The 14859-nt window shown below is 49.1% G+C and overlaps 1 protein-coding gene across 1 annotated transcript; it reads left to right on the top strand.

Moving 5' to 3' along the window:
• Nucleotides 1–4849: 4849 nt before the first annotated feature.
• NOCT (nocturnin) lies at nucleotides 4850–12211 on the top strand. The gene is made up of 3 exons (XM_071555733.1): nucleotides 4850–5126; nucleotides 10138–10407; nucleotides 11271–12211. Exons 1-3 carry the CDS (start codon nucleotides 4943–4945, stop codon nucleotides 12104–12106), a joined length of 1290 nt encoding a protein of 429 aa, XP_071411834.1. The 5' UTR covers nucleotides 4850–4942; the 3' UTR covers nucleotides 12107–12211.
• The last annotated feature ends 2648 nt before the right edge of the window (nucleotides 12212–14859 follow it).

Below are 14859 nucleotides of genomic sequence, written 5' to 3'. Positions count from 1 at the left end.
GCTCATCATTCTGGCAAGCTGGAATTTCAGAGCCTGCTTGGAGGTTGTTTTGTTGGTGCAGGAATCAAACATTATTTTGTAATCTGCTGAAAGGAAGAGTGGATCCCAGCCAGTCCTTCCTGGGACAGGAAAAGAGAAGAGGGAGAGAAGGAGTCTTCTACACAATCTGTCCCCAAAAACTGCTTCCTTCAAGACACTAAACCAATCTCCTCCCAAGAGAGCTCTATTCACACCTTGAAGGGGAAGGAAAGAATGAATGAAGGAAAAATTATGCTTATGCCAAGAAGACTGTCCTTACCTTAGCCTAAGTCATTGGGAAGGTGGATGAGTCTTTAGCCCCCTGTAGCATGTGGCAGAGGACAGCACTTGCAGACCACCTCTGAATGTGCAGCCGGAAGGACCAGCAGCAATGAATAGTGGCAGCCCCAGACCCATTCCTGCTGCCTCTACATGCCTGTGTGCCAGGAACTGCATCATCACCAGAAGCTCCACACAAGCAGCACTCCCACTGATTTAGGTTTTAGGAAAGCTGTGCAAATCCCAGGTTTTAAAATGGTGCTCACTCCACCTGCCTCTTGTTTGCCTCGGACTCTCAGTAGAGGCAGGCAAAACCACTCCTGCATCTCTAAGTGTTCCAGTTCTTTCCAGCAGACCAGGAAATGGCAGCCCTGTCAGGCATCACAGAGCCTGACCTTTCTAAAGACCCCTGAAAATCATGTCAGTATCTGATAACAGCTCAGAGGCTACAGCCAGGTCACACTGACATCCTAAATGGAAAAAGTGCCTATTTCTGTCCCTCAGAAAGCAGAATAAAGGTTGAATGGAAATATTTGCTAAATGTGCTAAACGGAAATGAACAATCCTCTCCTTCTTTGATACAAGCAAGCACTGAAGCACTGGTGGCTGCAGTGGCTCCAAGAAGAGCTATTCATGCACTGGTTCCCTTTAACATTGCTAGCACAAATAGAAGGAAATGAAAACAGCTTTGCCCCCAGAATGCAGGTAGCGGGTCTTCAGAGCATAAATAATTATTCCAAAAGTTACTGGGTGTCAGAAAGTAGATTCAGAGAGGTACTGAGCAAGTCAAGCCAAAGGCTGGCTGCTGCATGTAGAAATCTTGAAAATTTTGATTCCACAGGCAGATGCGTCTTAGATAGACATCTACTTCTAAATATGAAGTACTCTATTTAATCATCTGTGCTGTAATGTACATTTGTATCTGAGATGAATATACATACATGTTTCTTTAACAAGATGTCAGAAGTGTCACTATGATTCCGTCTCTCTTCCTTAGCCATGTGGAAAACTTTACCATCTGCCGCCCAGACTTAATGCTACTCATTTCTCAGTGAGACAGATATTTGGTTCAAGTGACAAAGCTCCACTTTCTGAGATGCTTTAGTAACTGAAATGCTTGAAAAATCAGAGCTGAGTGCTTTGGAAAGCTCAGTTAACTACAGCAAGGCTGCCTGTTTTAAACACCCAAATCTCCACCATACCGTCACCTGAGGTGAACCTGTTTTGGGCAGCCTCCCTCAAACACTCTGTGATGCCCACATCTGCCACCAAGTTCTGGCTCTTAGCTTCCTCCCAGGCACCCAAACCCAAGGTGAGGCAGGGAGGGGAACGCAGGTAAGCAGTCCCAGCCCCACTGCTCAGGGAGGAAGTAAGACCCACAGCAGGGTGATGGTGGGGAGGTGAAGAGCTCCTGGTGATGTGACAGGGAAAAAGAGCATTCTAGGGGTGCAAAGCATCCCATGGGAATGCAGCCAACAGCCCAGGTGATGGCATTGCTCATGGGAGAAGTAAGAAGGTATTGGGATGTGTGTCCACTATGAAGTTCAAAACCACCGCGCTCATTGCCATCTGTGCTGCAGTCAAACCACCACAGGTTTTTTCCTGTTAATCCACTGTGACACTTCAGTGACTACTGTCCAACATCCCTGATGGTAGTTTCCTTTTAGAGCTTGCTTTTCCATGATGAAAATGCTGGCAGCTAGAACAGCAGCACCAAACATGGCAAAAACACTTTCCTGACGTAGGAATGACCAGCTGGGAGGAGCTGACTGACCAAGGAGGTGTAAGGATTATTATTCTCAGACCATTACTAATCCCAAGGAAGTGGAGTTCATGGAAATCATTGTTCTTACTACATGCTGGAAAAACTCCAGTCACAGCTGTATTTTTTTAGTAACACTCTGCTGGCCCCGGAATTTCCACAGAATTGAAAAAGGATTAACAGTCTGTCCAGGATGTTTGAAACATCAGCATCTCCAGGGTAAGAACAGGTCAAAAAACTAAGAAAAAAGCATTTCTCAGTCTATGCACCCTTTGACCTGGACTCCTTCTCTCCATTTGCTCACTGTTCCCAGCTAGTGAAAACATCAGTCAGATGCACATGGGATAACTAAGATCATTTCCCAAAGAAACTTCTCTCTTTTCTCTAAGTCACACACACCTAAAATTAATTGCATTTTCTGTGTGTTTTCAAAAGGATTTTATTTTCCATGGAAGGCTACTAGGATTTCTGAATCACCCCAGGGGATGCCAAGCAAACAATGACTCACACTTGGGAGCTAAATCACCGCTCTTCCCAAATCCCAGGAACAGAGCACTATGCCTGAAAAACAGCTTTGTGCATCATCAGGAACTTTTGTTTCTTTCACATCCGCCTTTGTTATTGTCACACTAGTTTGGTCACCCATGGCTAAGGAAAGCCAGGACTCAAAAGAACAGGGAAAAGCACATTCAGTACAGCGGGAAGCAGAAAACCTTCTGTCTTTCCTCCTTGGAGTTCACATGAGGAGCTGGTTTGGCCTAAACCCAGGTACTTGAGTCATCAGAGAAATAAAGTGAGTAACAAACATATTGTACCAGCAGTCATTAGTTACTTAAGGACTGCTGAGCTCTCTGGGCGATGAGCAGCTCCGGGAAATCTGCTGGAACTGGAAGTGAGGAGGACAAGCAGCCAGCTCTGGGCAAAACGCAAGGGTTTTCCCATGGGACAGGAGAGCAGAATGAAGAGCCATCAGGCTAAAAGGCACCTGAATGCCAGCAAATACCTGACAGGAGCTGAGGACTTGGAGCTCAGAGACGGACTCACAAACCCACCAGCTTCCCTGTCACAAAGTCTCTAATCTGACAGCGAAGTGTGGCAGATAATGCAACAAAACCCAGGCTACAATCCCTTAGGCCACTGTTGATAGGTATTTTCTTTGCCAAATCCCACCAGAAATGGCAGGGCCATTAGACTAGCTCATGGATCACCAACCACTCTTTCCTTCTAGAAGTGTCTTTCCTTCTAGAAAGGGGAGGGGAAAGCTGGTTACAGATGATCACAAAGATGAACCATGGCAATAAACTCTTAATCACAGGCTGCCCTTTTGGTGCCCAGTCAGGTGCAGAGGCTGGTTAGCAAGGAACCAGGGATCCAGTTTTGCATGGCTATCAAGTCTCTTCTGTGCAGCGAGGATATGAATCAGAGTACACAGATCTTCAAGGTGTGGTCCGTGTGTCTGAAAGCAGATAAATCCAAGCTCCAGCCTTTCCCTAGAAGGCTCTCCAATTGCCTCTCCCACACTCCCAGTGTGCCCCATTGAGGGCAAGCAGCACAGCTGCTTCATTTCACAGAAAACAAAACTGAAGAAGTTAGCAGGCTACGAATTACCTACCTATAGTTTGATTATCTTTCTTGGATTTTTACTTCACTTAAAAGCATTTAATCATTCCAGAATTTTGCTTAGGGAGGGCTAGATGAGCATACCCACACAGCCAGGCACACTTTCAAGCCCCAAGAACCCACCTGTGCAACTGCAGCTGTTCTATACATGTGCCAGCTTACTCTTTTTGAATAAAAAAGCAGCATAGAGAGAACACTGTCAGTAGAAGGCTTGTGAGACTACCACTATCTATGCTTTGATAATCAAAAGAGCAATGGGGTACAAAGGTAAAATTACAGATGGGCCACTACAGAATTAGCACAAGTCTTCAGGGGTGAAATCGGAGTGAGATCAGTCAAGAGCTAAGAGGGTTCAAAGCATCAAAGGGTACAAGAATCACAGAATATGCTGAGTTGGAACACAAGGATCATTGAGTCCAATCCTTATCCCTGCACAGGACCATCCCCAAGCATCCCACATGTGCCTGAGAGTGTTGTCCAAACACTTCTTGAACTCTGGCAGGTTTGGTGCTGTGACCACTGCCCTGGGGAGCTGTTCCAGTGCCCAACCACGCTCTGGGTGAAGAACCTTTCCCTGATACGGAACCTAAACCGGCCCTGACACAACTTCAGGTCATTCCCTTGGGTCCTGCCACTGGTCACCACAGAGTAGAGCTCAGTGCCTGTCCCTCGTCTTCCCCTCATGATGGAGCTGTAGAGAAGCCACTAACATAGCTCTAGAAACGAGGGGGAGACCCAGAGGACGCGAAGGAGCAGGACATCCCCGGCGGAGTCCCTGTCCCCTGTTCCCTGTTCCCCGTCCCCCGTCCCCCGTCCCCCGTCCCCCGTCCCCGCTCCCCGCTCCCCGCTCCCCGCTCTCCCGTTCCCGGTGTCACCGCCTGCGCGGGCGGGGCGGGGCCATCGTGACGTGCGAACCTCCGTCGGACCGCACCACTCTGCGGCCATGGGGGGGGAGGTGAGGTACGGGGGGATTGGCCCTGCCTACGCAGGGCCCGCCGCGGCACCGAGAGCCGCGGAATGGCCGCGGAAAGCGCCGCCGCGCCGCTCTGCGTGGGCGGGCTCGGTGTGGGCGGTGGCGCCGGCGGTGCGTGTTTGCGTGGTGTGTGTGTCCCCCCGCCCCTGTCGCGGGTGGTATGTGCCGGACGTGCCGGCCGCGCGCGGCGCCGCCGCCCCTATAAGCGCGGGCGCCGGGCGGGCGCGGGAGCTGCCGCCGCGCCGGTCCCGTCCGAGCCCCGCCGGTGCCGCCCCAGTCCCGCCGGGAGCATGTTCCAGAGCTCTGCGCGCTGCCTCTGCTCGGCGCTGCCCGCCCTCTGCTGCGCCCCCGCCGCCGCATCGGCCTCCCGCCTGCCGCTGCCGCCGCGGCCCCGCGCCCCGCCGCCCCTTGGCCCCGCCGCCCCGCGGGCAGCAGCGGGCGGCCCGCCCGCCCCGGGGGCGCCGCCCCGCACAGGTGGGTACCGGGCGGGGAGGGTGCGGGAACCGTGGGGGCTCTCACAGCCGGGCGGCCGCTGCTGTCGGGACAGGCGTGTCTGGGCTCTCCTGCCGCGACACACCCAGCGCGTGCTCTTGTCCCTTCGCCTCTGGGGGCACTGAGGCGGCTCCGAGGCGGAGGCTGTGGCGTTTGCTCACTCGGTGTGACATCCCGCAGCATCGCGACAGGCGCCGCCGGTGCCGCAGGGGGCTCTGGCTCGGTGTCACCCAGCTGGGTGACAGGGCACCCTCCGGGCGCACCCAGGGAGCGGTGGGATCACTCCTGGTGACCCGACCCAGTGTCCATGTGCCGCTGCCGGACAGCTGGGCTGTTCTCTCCCATTGTTGCGCTTTGTGTAGGATGAGCTTGACTCACAGTGAATTTTTTTTTTACTGGAGACGGTGTGTGGGAAGAGCCCGGGTTACTCCCTGGAGGCAGCGGCGGCGATGCTGGCCCATCAGGTTCCTACTTGCCTGTGGCGTTAAATAATTGCGCCGTATTCCTCATTCCCTCATCAGGACTTGGAAAGTGCCCACGTGTCCTTGGGTGCCCGTGAGGACAACACCTTGGCACGCACCCCACTCCCTGCCCTCTGCTCGCTGACCCGTGGCCAGACTCGGGCAGGGCAGTGACGCACTCGCTGGAGTCCTGCAGTTCGGATTCAGCCCTAAGCCATGTCTGTTGGGAGGCACCTTAAAGGTCATCTAATTCCAGCCCCCATGGACAGGGACACCTCTCACTAGACAAGGTTGCTTAAAGCCCCATCCAGCCTGGTCTTGAACACTACGAGGGGTGGGGCAGCCACAGCTTTTCTGGGCAACATGTTTGTAATATCTGAGGCTGTACTGCATACCTGCTGTGCTGGAGATCCACTTTTTCCTACTGCCCTCAGCTGGGGTTAGGGTGAACTGTGTACATTCCCTGTCACTGCTGTTACAGGAGGGGTGTCAAAGCCAGGCTGGGGCAGGTTGTTCCTATTCTTCCTGTTGAAACCAGGCCAGGATACCATATGGCAGGATTGAAGCTTCATGACACTACTGGGAAGAGGAGCATATGTGGCTGAGGGCTGGCAGGATCGAGCTCATGATTAAAGCATTCATGAGGAAAAAGGTTTTCAGAGCTTGTGCCAAGTACTGATTCTGTATATTACTGGAGGCAGGATTTGAAGTTCCCCTTTTTTTCTGGTATTGCATGTTGACAACAGGCAGCACCTCCCTTGCTGTGATGAGCTCTCATTGCTGTCCCAGACAAGGCTGTACATATGTAGTATGATACCCTGAAGCATAGGATTTGTCACATGGGGATGGCACCTGTCAAGTTTTCCTAGAACTGGGGCTTCAGGGGGGGCATCTCTGGCTGCTGCCACCTTCCTTGGCCATGGAGGCTGATGGAGCCACAGGCCAGGCTGCAGATCTAGTGGAACCATTCACCTGAGAGTGAAATCCAGGTGGTAGATAAGTTGGGGCTTTTTGTGAAAAGCAGTGCTAGGAGGCAGGAGATGAGAGGAAGTAAGAATGTTGTTCACCTTACCCAAAAGGTCAGGTTCTGGTTCTAATACCCCTCTGCAGCCCTCATCTCTGAAGCAGAGTCCTTAAAATGCAGTCTCTGATGGCTCATTGCCTGAGATTCTAGAAGTTCATCTCTTCTGTGCTGGATAATGCAAGAAGCCTTCAACTTTACACCCTGTTCTTAGGTTTAATGAACAGTTTGAATTCTTCCTTTGTCCTTACTGTGCTGAGAGGAAGGGACTTCTTGATTTTTAAGCACCTTTCAAAGTAATTGCTGAGCTGATGTTCTCTATTACACCACACCAAGAGACTCGCGTGAATGTTGACTTCCCACTGCTGTAGTGCAAGTTCAGGAGTCTGCTTGTTCCTCTGCACGCACCAGCACCAGGGTGTCCCAGCAGTGACAAGCACACATTATCCCATAAAGTTACAGGTCACTTAACTTGGACTGTAGGATTTTAGAATGTTGACCTTGTACTTGTCTGACTGCCATGGACATGTTCAGCATTGCAGAAATAACAAAATGGATTTTGTGTCCGGAGTTTCCATGTTTGGGTTGCTGGTTTGGCTCCTGTTCTGCAGAACAGATCAGTCCATGCTGTGATGGTTTCAGCACACTGGGGACAAAGAACTTGTGCAGATCAGCAGTCATCTTAAGCTGGAGTCTTCCCACAGGAGCCCCCTTCAGCTAAGAACTCTCAAGCCACCTATGCCAGGACTAAAAGTGTTTGATTTACAGTCCAGACCCCCTTTCACTCAATCTTCCCTGGGCCCTCAAAAGAAGACCAAAGCTCTTTTTCCTGCCTGAGGTCTGCCTGACTTTAAAAGCTATCAGATCTGTGCTGCACCTGGGCTGTAGCACATCCTTTGCAGGTTGGGCTGTGCCTTATGCCCCATAAAGAGCTGGATACCCCATGATCCCAGGGATGATGAGATTTAGACAACACTCTGGCGTTGTTTACAGCTTGGCAGGTGGATGGCTGAACTTGGCCCTCATCCTGCTGTAACAGGTGTAAGCTGCTCAGGCCTTTGCCAGTAGACCTTTGGCTCCAGCTGCGTCACACCTACCTTGTCTCTTTCAACATCATCCTTCTGATTCAGGTCAAGCCACAAGCAGTCTAAGCTCTTGCTAATGGCTTCTGGGAGTATTAACTCCCCAGTATTCCTTTGGAGAGCCCAGCATGGGTCATATTCATCCCTGGCTTGGCAGGGACTGTCAGGGTGTGTGGGATGTAGGGCTCGTGGCTGTTCCCAACTGCTGAGGGCATCCCTGATGGAGCAGAAAACACTGTGTGCTTATCACCAGTTGCAGCACTGAGCTATGGGTTATACCTACCCTAAAAATAGGTGAGTGGCTCCCTGTGGAGCTTCTATTAAAAGCCCTGTTGATTTCTTTGGGTTTCTGCGTGGCTGCCTGGCAGCCCTGGTAGTGTGTAAGCTGGACCCCTCTGTAAGCAGCACAGAGCATGCCATGTCTGAGTCCTGTGCTTAGGGATTTTGTGTTTGTCTCACTGCTGAGTAGCATTTCTTCTACTTCAATGGTACTTTCCTTTCTGAATAGAATTATAAGCTGAGACAGCCTGCAGCAACTGAAACATTTTGCACACAATTTCCCTAGAAAGACATTCATGCCTGGGAGCCCAGGCTCACATCTCAGTTGGAGAAACTCCTGGTGCTTTAAACTGTAACTAAAAGGATGGAGATGAGGAGAAATGTTCTATATTCAGTCTAAAGTCCCAATTTAGAACCTTTTTAGAATTATTTCATGGGCTTGCACATACAAAACACACAGTAAGTATTTTTTAGTATCTTTAAACGTATTAATTTTCCTAAATATAGGGACAGGAGGCTTCTACTGCAGAGTCTTGCTATTACTCCTTCTGATAATGTTCATTGAACTATTAGGGATTCCATCTTCCTGCCTGCTCCTCTAGCCTGTCATCACTGGATATTTGTCACCAACTCTTAAAATTGGTAATGCTGTAGTTCAGTCTGAACAAGCAAGTGTGTTGAGCAGCACCCCAAATCTGTCACAAGATGTGAGTGCATGACAGTTCTCTTCTTCTTCCTCTTTTAAGTAACTCAAAGATACCACTAACCTTACTTTGAAACCACTGTGGGCTAACAGCAATGCAACACTGAAGTCCTTTTGCCCAAGATTACCGTTGCAAAATGCACACAGAGTAAATAAGCTGAGACAACAACAAAACTCGTTTGGCACTGCCTCTTGTACAAGTTGCTGTGGTGCAAGCACTGCCCCTCCTGCCCATGTTTGAAGGGAAGCCAAGTGTCCTGGCACACTTGGGCAGAGTGCTGAGCATGGAAAAGTGCAAACACAGCCTCAGTTCAAGAGCTCCTCCTGAGAAAGGGTTGGAGAGCTCTTGGGATGTTCACAGTGTAGGAATGTCACAAACTGTGCAAGCTCCCCCACAGCTCCCCTGAAGCCCAGCCCTTAACACTGTCCCATGTGTGTTTGCAGTAAGCAAGCCTGGGGGTGTTGATGGCTGTGCAGTGGTACTGCTTGTGCTCTAGGGAAGTGGAAGAAGAAGGTATTTAATAGCACAGCAGGTATGGGGGCTGCTGGCTGAAAGGAGAGAATGGCTCTGCTGCTTGACCCTGCTAAGGGAAGAGGGCTGAGCCACCTCCTGTGCATGGGCTTTTAAACAGAGCTGGACCAAGGGTTGGACTTGATAATCTTGGAGATCTTTTCCAACCCAATCAATTCTATGATTCTGTAAGGCCAAAGGACAAAACAGAGTAGGAACCCACACACACCCTTCCTGTGGCAGCTGTGACCCCACATGGGATGGGGGGACCTCCCTGCAGGAGACAACAGGGCTGGGTGAAGGCTAATTGCCCTAGAGGGAGAGCTGGGCAGACCACCTTCTCCATTCCACATCCCAAGGTCTAAGCCAGCAGAAGCATCTGGCTGCTTCATGCTCATGAAAACGTTGCTGATTTGGGGATAAATGAAGCTGTGATCAGACATTCCTAGTAAATATTAACCCAAGGGAATGAGCCACCCTGCTTGCAGTTCTGCAGGCAGGAGCCTGCAGGTGTCCCAGATAGGCACAAGGTACCAGGTCGTACACAGTGCCATCTCCATCACAGACAAATGCTGCACATGAAATAAGGAGTGGGCAGCATTTGGTTACCTGCTGGACTCTCTCTGAGCAGGGGAAAAAGTGTGCTGTATTCTGTTTCCTACAATGTGTGCAGTTAGTCTTTGCCCTACTATTCTGGATGAAAGACCCATTTCTTCCCTTAGAAGTCACCAGCACGATATCTCAAACCAGGCCCCTGATGACAGGCAAAACATGATGAGGCTGGACAGGACTAAGCCTGTCTCTGCATCCTTCTTTTTTCTCAGCTTCAGGAGCAGGCTCCTGCCCAAACCACAAATTGCTGGCACTGTAACAGGGCACCCAAGTGGTGAGCAGAGTCACGGTAGACATCTCTTAACACCAGTTTTTCCCTTGCAGTGTGTTCCATGGGAAACAGCACCAGCCGGCTCTACAGCGTGCTTGCCAAGACGCTGAGCAGCGGTGCTGTGTCCCAGCACCAGGACTGCCTGGAGCAGCTAGACCCAGCACGGCTAGATCCCATAGACCCCAAGGATTTGCTGGAGGAATGTCAGATCGTTCTACAGAAACGGCCACCCCGGTATCAGCGGCACTTTGTGAACCTGAAGAAGAACACGGCTAGCAACCACCGCCCCATTCGGGTCATGCAGTGGAACATCCTTGCCCAAGGTAGGAGTTGCTTCTAAGCTCAAGGTATGACCTTGAGACCAAGTGCAGCAAAGAAAACCCTGGCTGAACAAAGGGAGAGAGGTGAACTAAATGGGATTCAACTGACTGAGGGCTGAGGGGAGTATTTTGAGCACTTGAAGTAGTGGCTTTCCTTCTGTCCTCGAAGAGAGGAAAAAAGGTCTCTCCTTACAGCTGGGATGCCAAAGGTAGCCCTGAATTCCTGTTCTAGCTAAACACAGTGTATTCAAAACCCATCAGTTTTAGATGTTTGTTAACACCCAGAACAGTCTCATCCTTCCCCAAATTTTATTCTTTGTAAAGCTTCTCTACAGTTTTCTGATTAGTTTATTGGTGAATTATCCAGGAATTCAGATTTCCTATCGGAATTCTGAATTCTTCAAAACAATTTTGACTGATATTTTTGAATCAAGGCTGTAAATTGACTTGTGCAACAGCCTCATCTTAAAATGTTTTGGGATGGGAAGGCCCTCCCATAGGAGGGGTTACCTTAACAATCTGCAGTTAAGTCATTCCTATCTCACTGCATTTTATTTTTAGGCTTAGGCTGTGGCAGCCACATGTGAAAGTACTTTCCACAGTGTAGGAGGGAAAGGGGAAGGAAGTCTTGTGTCTGTAAAGGGTACTTCATTTTTTTTTTTTTTGGAGTGACTCCAGTGGTTTGAGAATGGGTTCTCACACCCTCTGGCAAACCTGACACCCTTAAAGTCACCAGCTACTCCCGAAACACCCGTGACCTGCATGTGAACTGATGATGTGAACTGTGGCCTCTGCCCTACCTGGAGGGCAGCCTGTTGCTGCTATCAGTAACGTTTTTGTTTTCTCCCCTTCCCTGCTAATTTCAGCTCTCGGGGAAGGCAAAGACAACTTTGTTCAGTGCCCCATGGAAGCTCTGAAATGGGAGGAGAGGAAGTGCCTCATCCTGGAGGAAATCCTCGCATATAAGCCCGACATCTTGTGCCTACAAGAAGTTGACCACTACTTCGACACCTTTGAGCCACTCCTCAGCCGACTGGGCTACCAGTGCACTTTCTTCCCGAAGCCATGGTCCCCGTGCCTGGATGTGGAGCGGAACAACGGGCCAGATGGCTGCGCCTTGTTCTTCCTCAAGGATCGTTTCGAGCTCATCAACAGCGTTAACATCCGCCTGACTGCCATGAAGCTGAAGACCAACCAGGTGGCCATAGCCCAGACGCTGAAGTGCAACGAGACGGGAAGGCTGTTCTGCATCGCCGTCACTCACCTCAAAGCCCGCACCGGCTGGGAGAGGTTTCGGTCTGCACAGGGCTGCGACCTTCTCCAGAACCTGAAGAACATCACCCAAGGTGCAAATATCCCTCTGATCATCTGCGGAGACTTCAATGCGGAGCCAACCGAGGAGGTCTACAGGGAATTCTCCAACTCCAGCCTCAATCTGAACAGCGCGTACAAGCTGCTGAGCCCCGATGGACAGTCGGAGCCCCCGTACACCACCTGGAAGATCCGGCCCTCAGGAGAGTGCCGGCACACGCTGGATTATATCTGGTATTCCCAGCATGCCTTGAATGTGAACTCAGCCCTGGGCTTGCTGACTGAAGAGCAAATTGGGCCCAACAGGCTGCCATCATTCAATTACCCTTCTGATCACCTGTCCCTGGTGTGTGACTTTAGTTTTAATCAAGACCCTGACAGACTGCTGTAAGGTGTTGGAATGCCACCTGGTATTGCAGTGTCTGAACTCACCACTATTTTATTTTAGAGAAAGACAACTTTTGAAGCTGAAAGCTGTTGAAAGATGAGGAAACACTGTTGACTAAAACATCATTTCAGGCGTTTGTTTGGAGTTACATTTGCCGTTCAGCCCTCATTAATGTCGAGCCTTTGAGGGAGGAAGAAAGAAGCCAGTGTTCCCATCATGGTCTTCTTTCCATGTCAGAGTTTGAAAACCAGAAGGCAAATAAGCTTTATCCTTTCTCTAAGTCCCCTGTTTAAGGATTTAATCCTCTAATGAATGTGGAGGCCTTAGTACTTAAATCAAAACACTTGTGTTTGTTAAACAACTTGCCCTGACTGCATGCTAATTTTATTTATTTCATGTTAAGCTTTTGCAAGAACCAAAGGGAATGAGGTTCAACTGCCCTGTGAGATTCTCTTAATATTTTTCTGTTGCAATAGGAAGGAAGTTTAATGCAGTTTAGACACAAATTTAAGCTCATACTACTGTGGTCTTCTCATTTTCACAACCTGTTATGATGGATTCATTAAAAGTGAATGGATAGTGGTGCAGTGTGGGGAAGGCTCCCTCCAGTAAGAGCAGATCAGGAAACAGAGACTGACTGTGACCTAGACTAATTCCCCCACTTTTCGAGAAGAATATGCATGTGTCTCTTATACACATACAGCCTGTAGGTATGTGCACACAGTAACTCTTACCTTTGTTTCTTCTGTTTCCCTCTGGAGGGCACAGCTAACCAGGGAGTGTTTCTTCCTCTGCTTCAAGTATTACTTTCCTATGTGGTTTAAATTTATAGTCTTGTCAATCTTGCTGTTTCAGTAAAGGGCCAATCTTAATGTTGAAAGATTTTATTTATCTTCAGAATCTAAAGCTACACTGGAACCTGTTATAACATTTATTTATTGAGAGAAGTTGGTGATCCTGAATTTGATTTGAAATCCTGCAGCAACAGTGTTCAGGAGCCTCTTGCTGTGGCCCAGAGGAACTCTGGCGAAGTACCTGGGCTACAATAGAGCTGTGTTAGTAAAGTAACTCATGTGATGCTCATTGGTATGACATAGGAATTGCACATAAGGATTGTAAACATGCCACTACACTGGAAAATGCCATAGGGAGAGAGGAGGGAACAGGGACAACAGTTGGATTGGGCTGACATTTAGATAGTTAGAAAGATGAGTCAGGACAAATAAATTAGTACTTCCATGTAAAGTAGGGCACATAGTAACTCTTAAGTGTTTCATCTGTTTATTAATAAAAGTCTTTGGAAAAAAAGTAATGTCTCTTCTGCAGTCTTTCTCATTTCCCTGTCCCAAGTTCCTGTTCCTAAGTGATAAGTCTCAACTAGTTTGAGCTTCAAGTTAGTGGTGCTGCTTCTCATTCCAGACCTCTTTCCCCCACTGCAGTCCTGATCTCAAAAGGTGGCACAGCTGCTTTGCCTTCCCAGCAAGTGCTCTTCCTCAGACTTGAAATGCCCAAATTCCACAGCAAGTCTGTAGGGAAGGGAGTTACCTCTAACTGTTAGGCTGTTCTCTCCCCTAGTTAGGGATGAAGCCTACACTCCATTACTGTAAATATTACTGTTTCCAACAGTTGTGTGGAGCTCCAAACCTGGCCAGTACTGCAAAGTAGGGTGCAAGTGTTCCACCCTGAGGGCTGCTAAGCATGCGTAGCTGGGCTGGGTGCCCGTAACAGGCAGCTGAATTTCTCACTTTATTCAAATCAGGTTTTGAAATAGCAGGAAATGCCACAGCTATGTGCTTTACACAGCCCATAAATTACTGTGCTTAGATTGCTGGCAAGTGAAATACAGTGTCTGGCAACTGGAAGTCCCAAATTTTCACACAAACATGCTCCCTTGTCAGCCAAACAAATGAAGTGCTGTTGCACAGTTGTAAACACTCTGCACATGTTCCTGACCTTTGCAGGATGAGGGCAATGATCTGCTTCCAAGCAGAGGCCCCTTTAACCAGCCTGGGATTTATGTGGATTTGAAATTCCCCCAAGGAGACAATGTCCTTGGTAAATACTCTTACCAGGCAGGTGCAACATGCCAGCTGGAACTTCAGGAAGAGCAAATGTGTCCCTGGAAACCACAAGGGGTGGCTGTTTTGGGGGAGATTTTGGGCCAGAGATGCAATGGTCCTAACACTCCACAGGAAGGCAGACCTCTGGACATCTCTGCCATGAGCATTTCACAACTAGACTGCAACAACTTCTTTTTTATGGTGCTGGCTTCCCTCAATTGTTCTTGGAGCGAGTTAAATGTTGTGCTTTTCCTTCAGGATTATCTTCTCTTAGGATCTTCCCTCAAATAGTCTTGCAAGGAAGAGAAATAATACAAGTGCCCATTAATGGAGGTCTGTAATTATCTGTAGCTAAACACTTCTAAAAGCAACACCAAAATGTGGACACACAAGGTGATACCTTTAATAAGTCAAAACCTTGCTCATGTACCACAAATGTCACACTAAAAAGCCAGATTTTCCATCCAGACTCTTGGCAATTTCTAGAAGGAACTACACTTGTGGTGGAAAGCCCTGACTTGAGAACAAGGGTAATACTGTAGTTAGATCTGTTTCTAAAAACAAACTAAAGCATAACCAAAACCTCCACTATACCAGCCAAAATGCCCTTAATTTCATTTCACTCTTGTGTAAGCAGCTCCATTTTCCTAAGGCCAGTTGAGGAGTCAATCAGTGTGGCAGCTCCACCACTGCCAG

This window comes from Pithys albifrons, chromosome 5, assembly GCF_047495875.1.
Source record: "Pithys albifrons albifrons isolate INPA30051 chromosome 5, PitAlb_v1, whole genome shotgun sequence".
Taxonomy (NCBI): Eukaryota; Metazoa; Chordata; class Aves; order Passeriformes; family Thamnophilidae; genus Pithys; species Pithys albifrons.
Note: the sequence above shows the minus strand (reverse complement) of the source record. Positions and strands in the feature narration are given on the sequence as shown.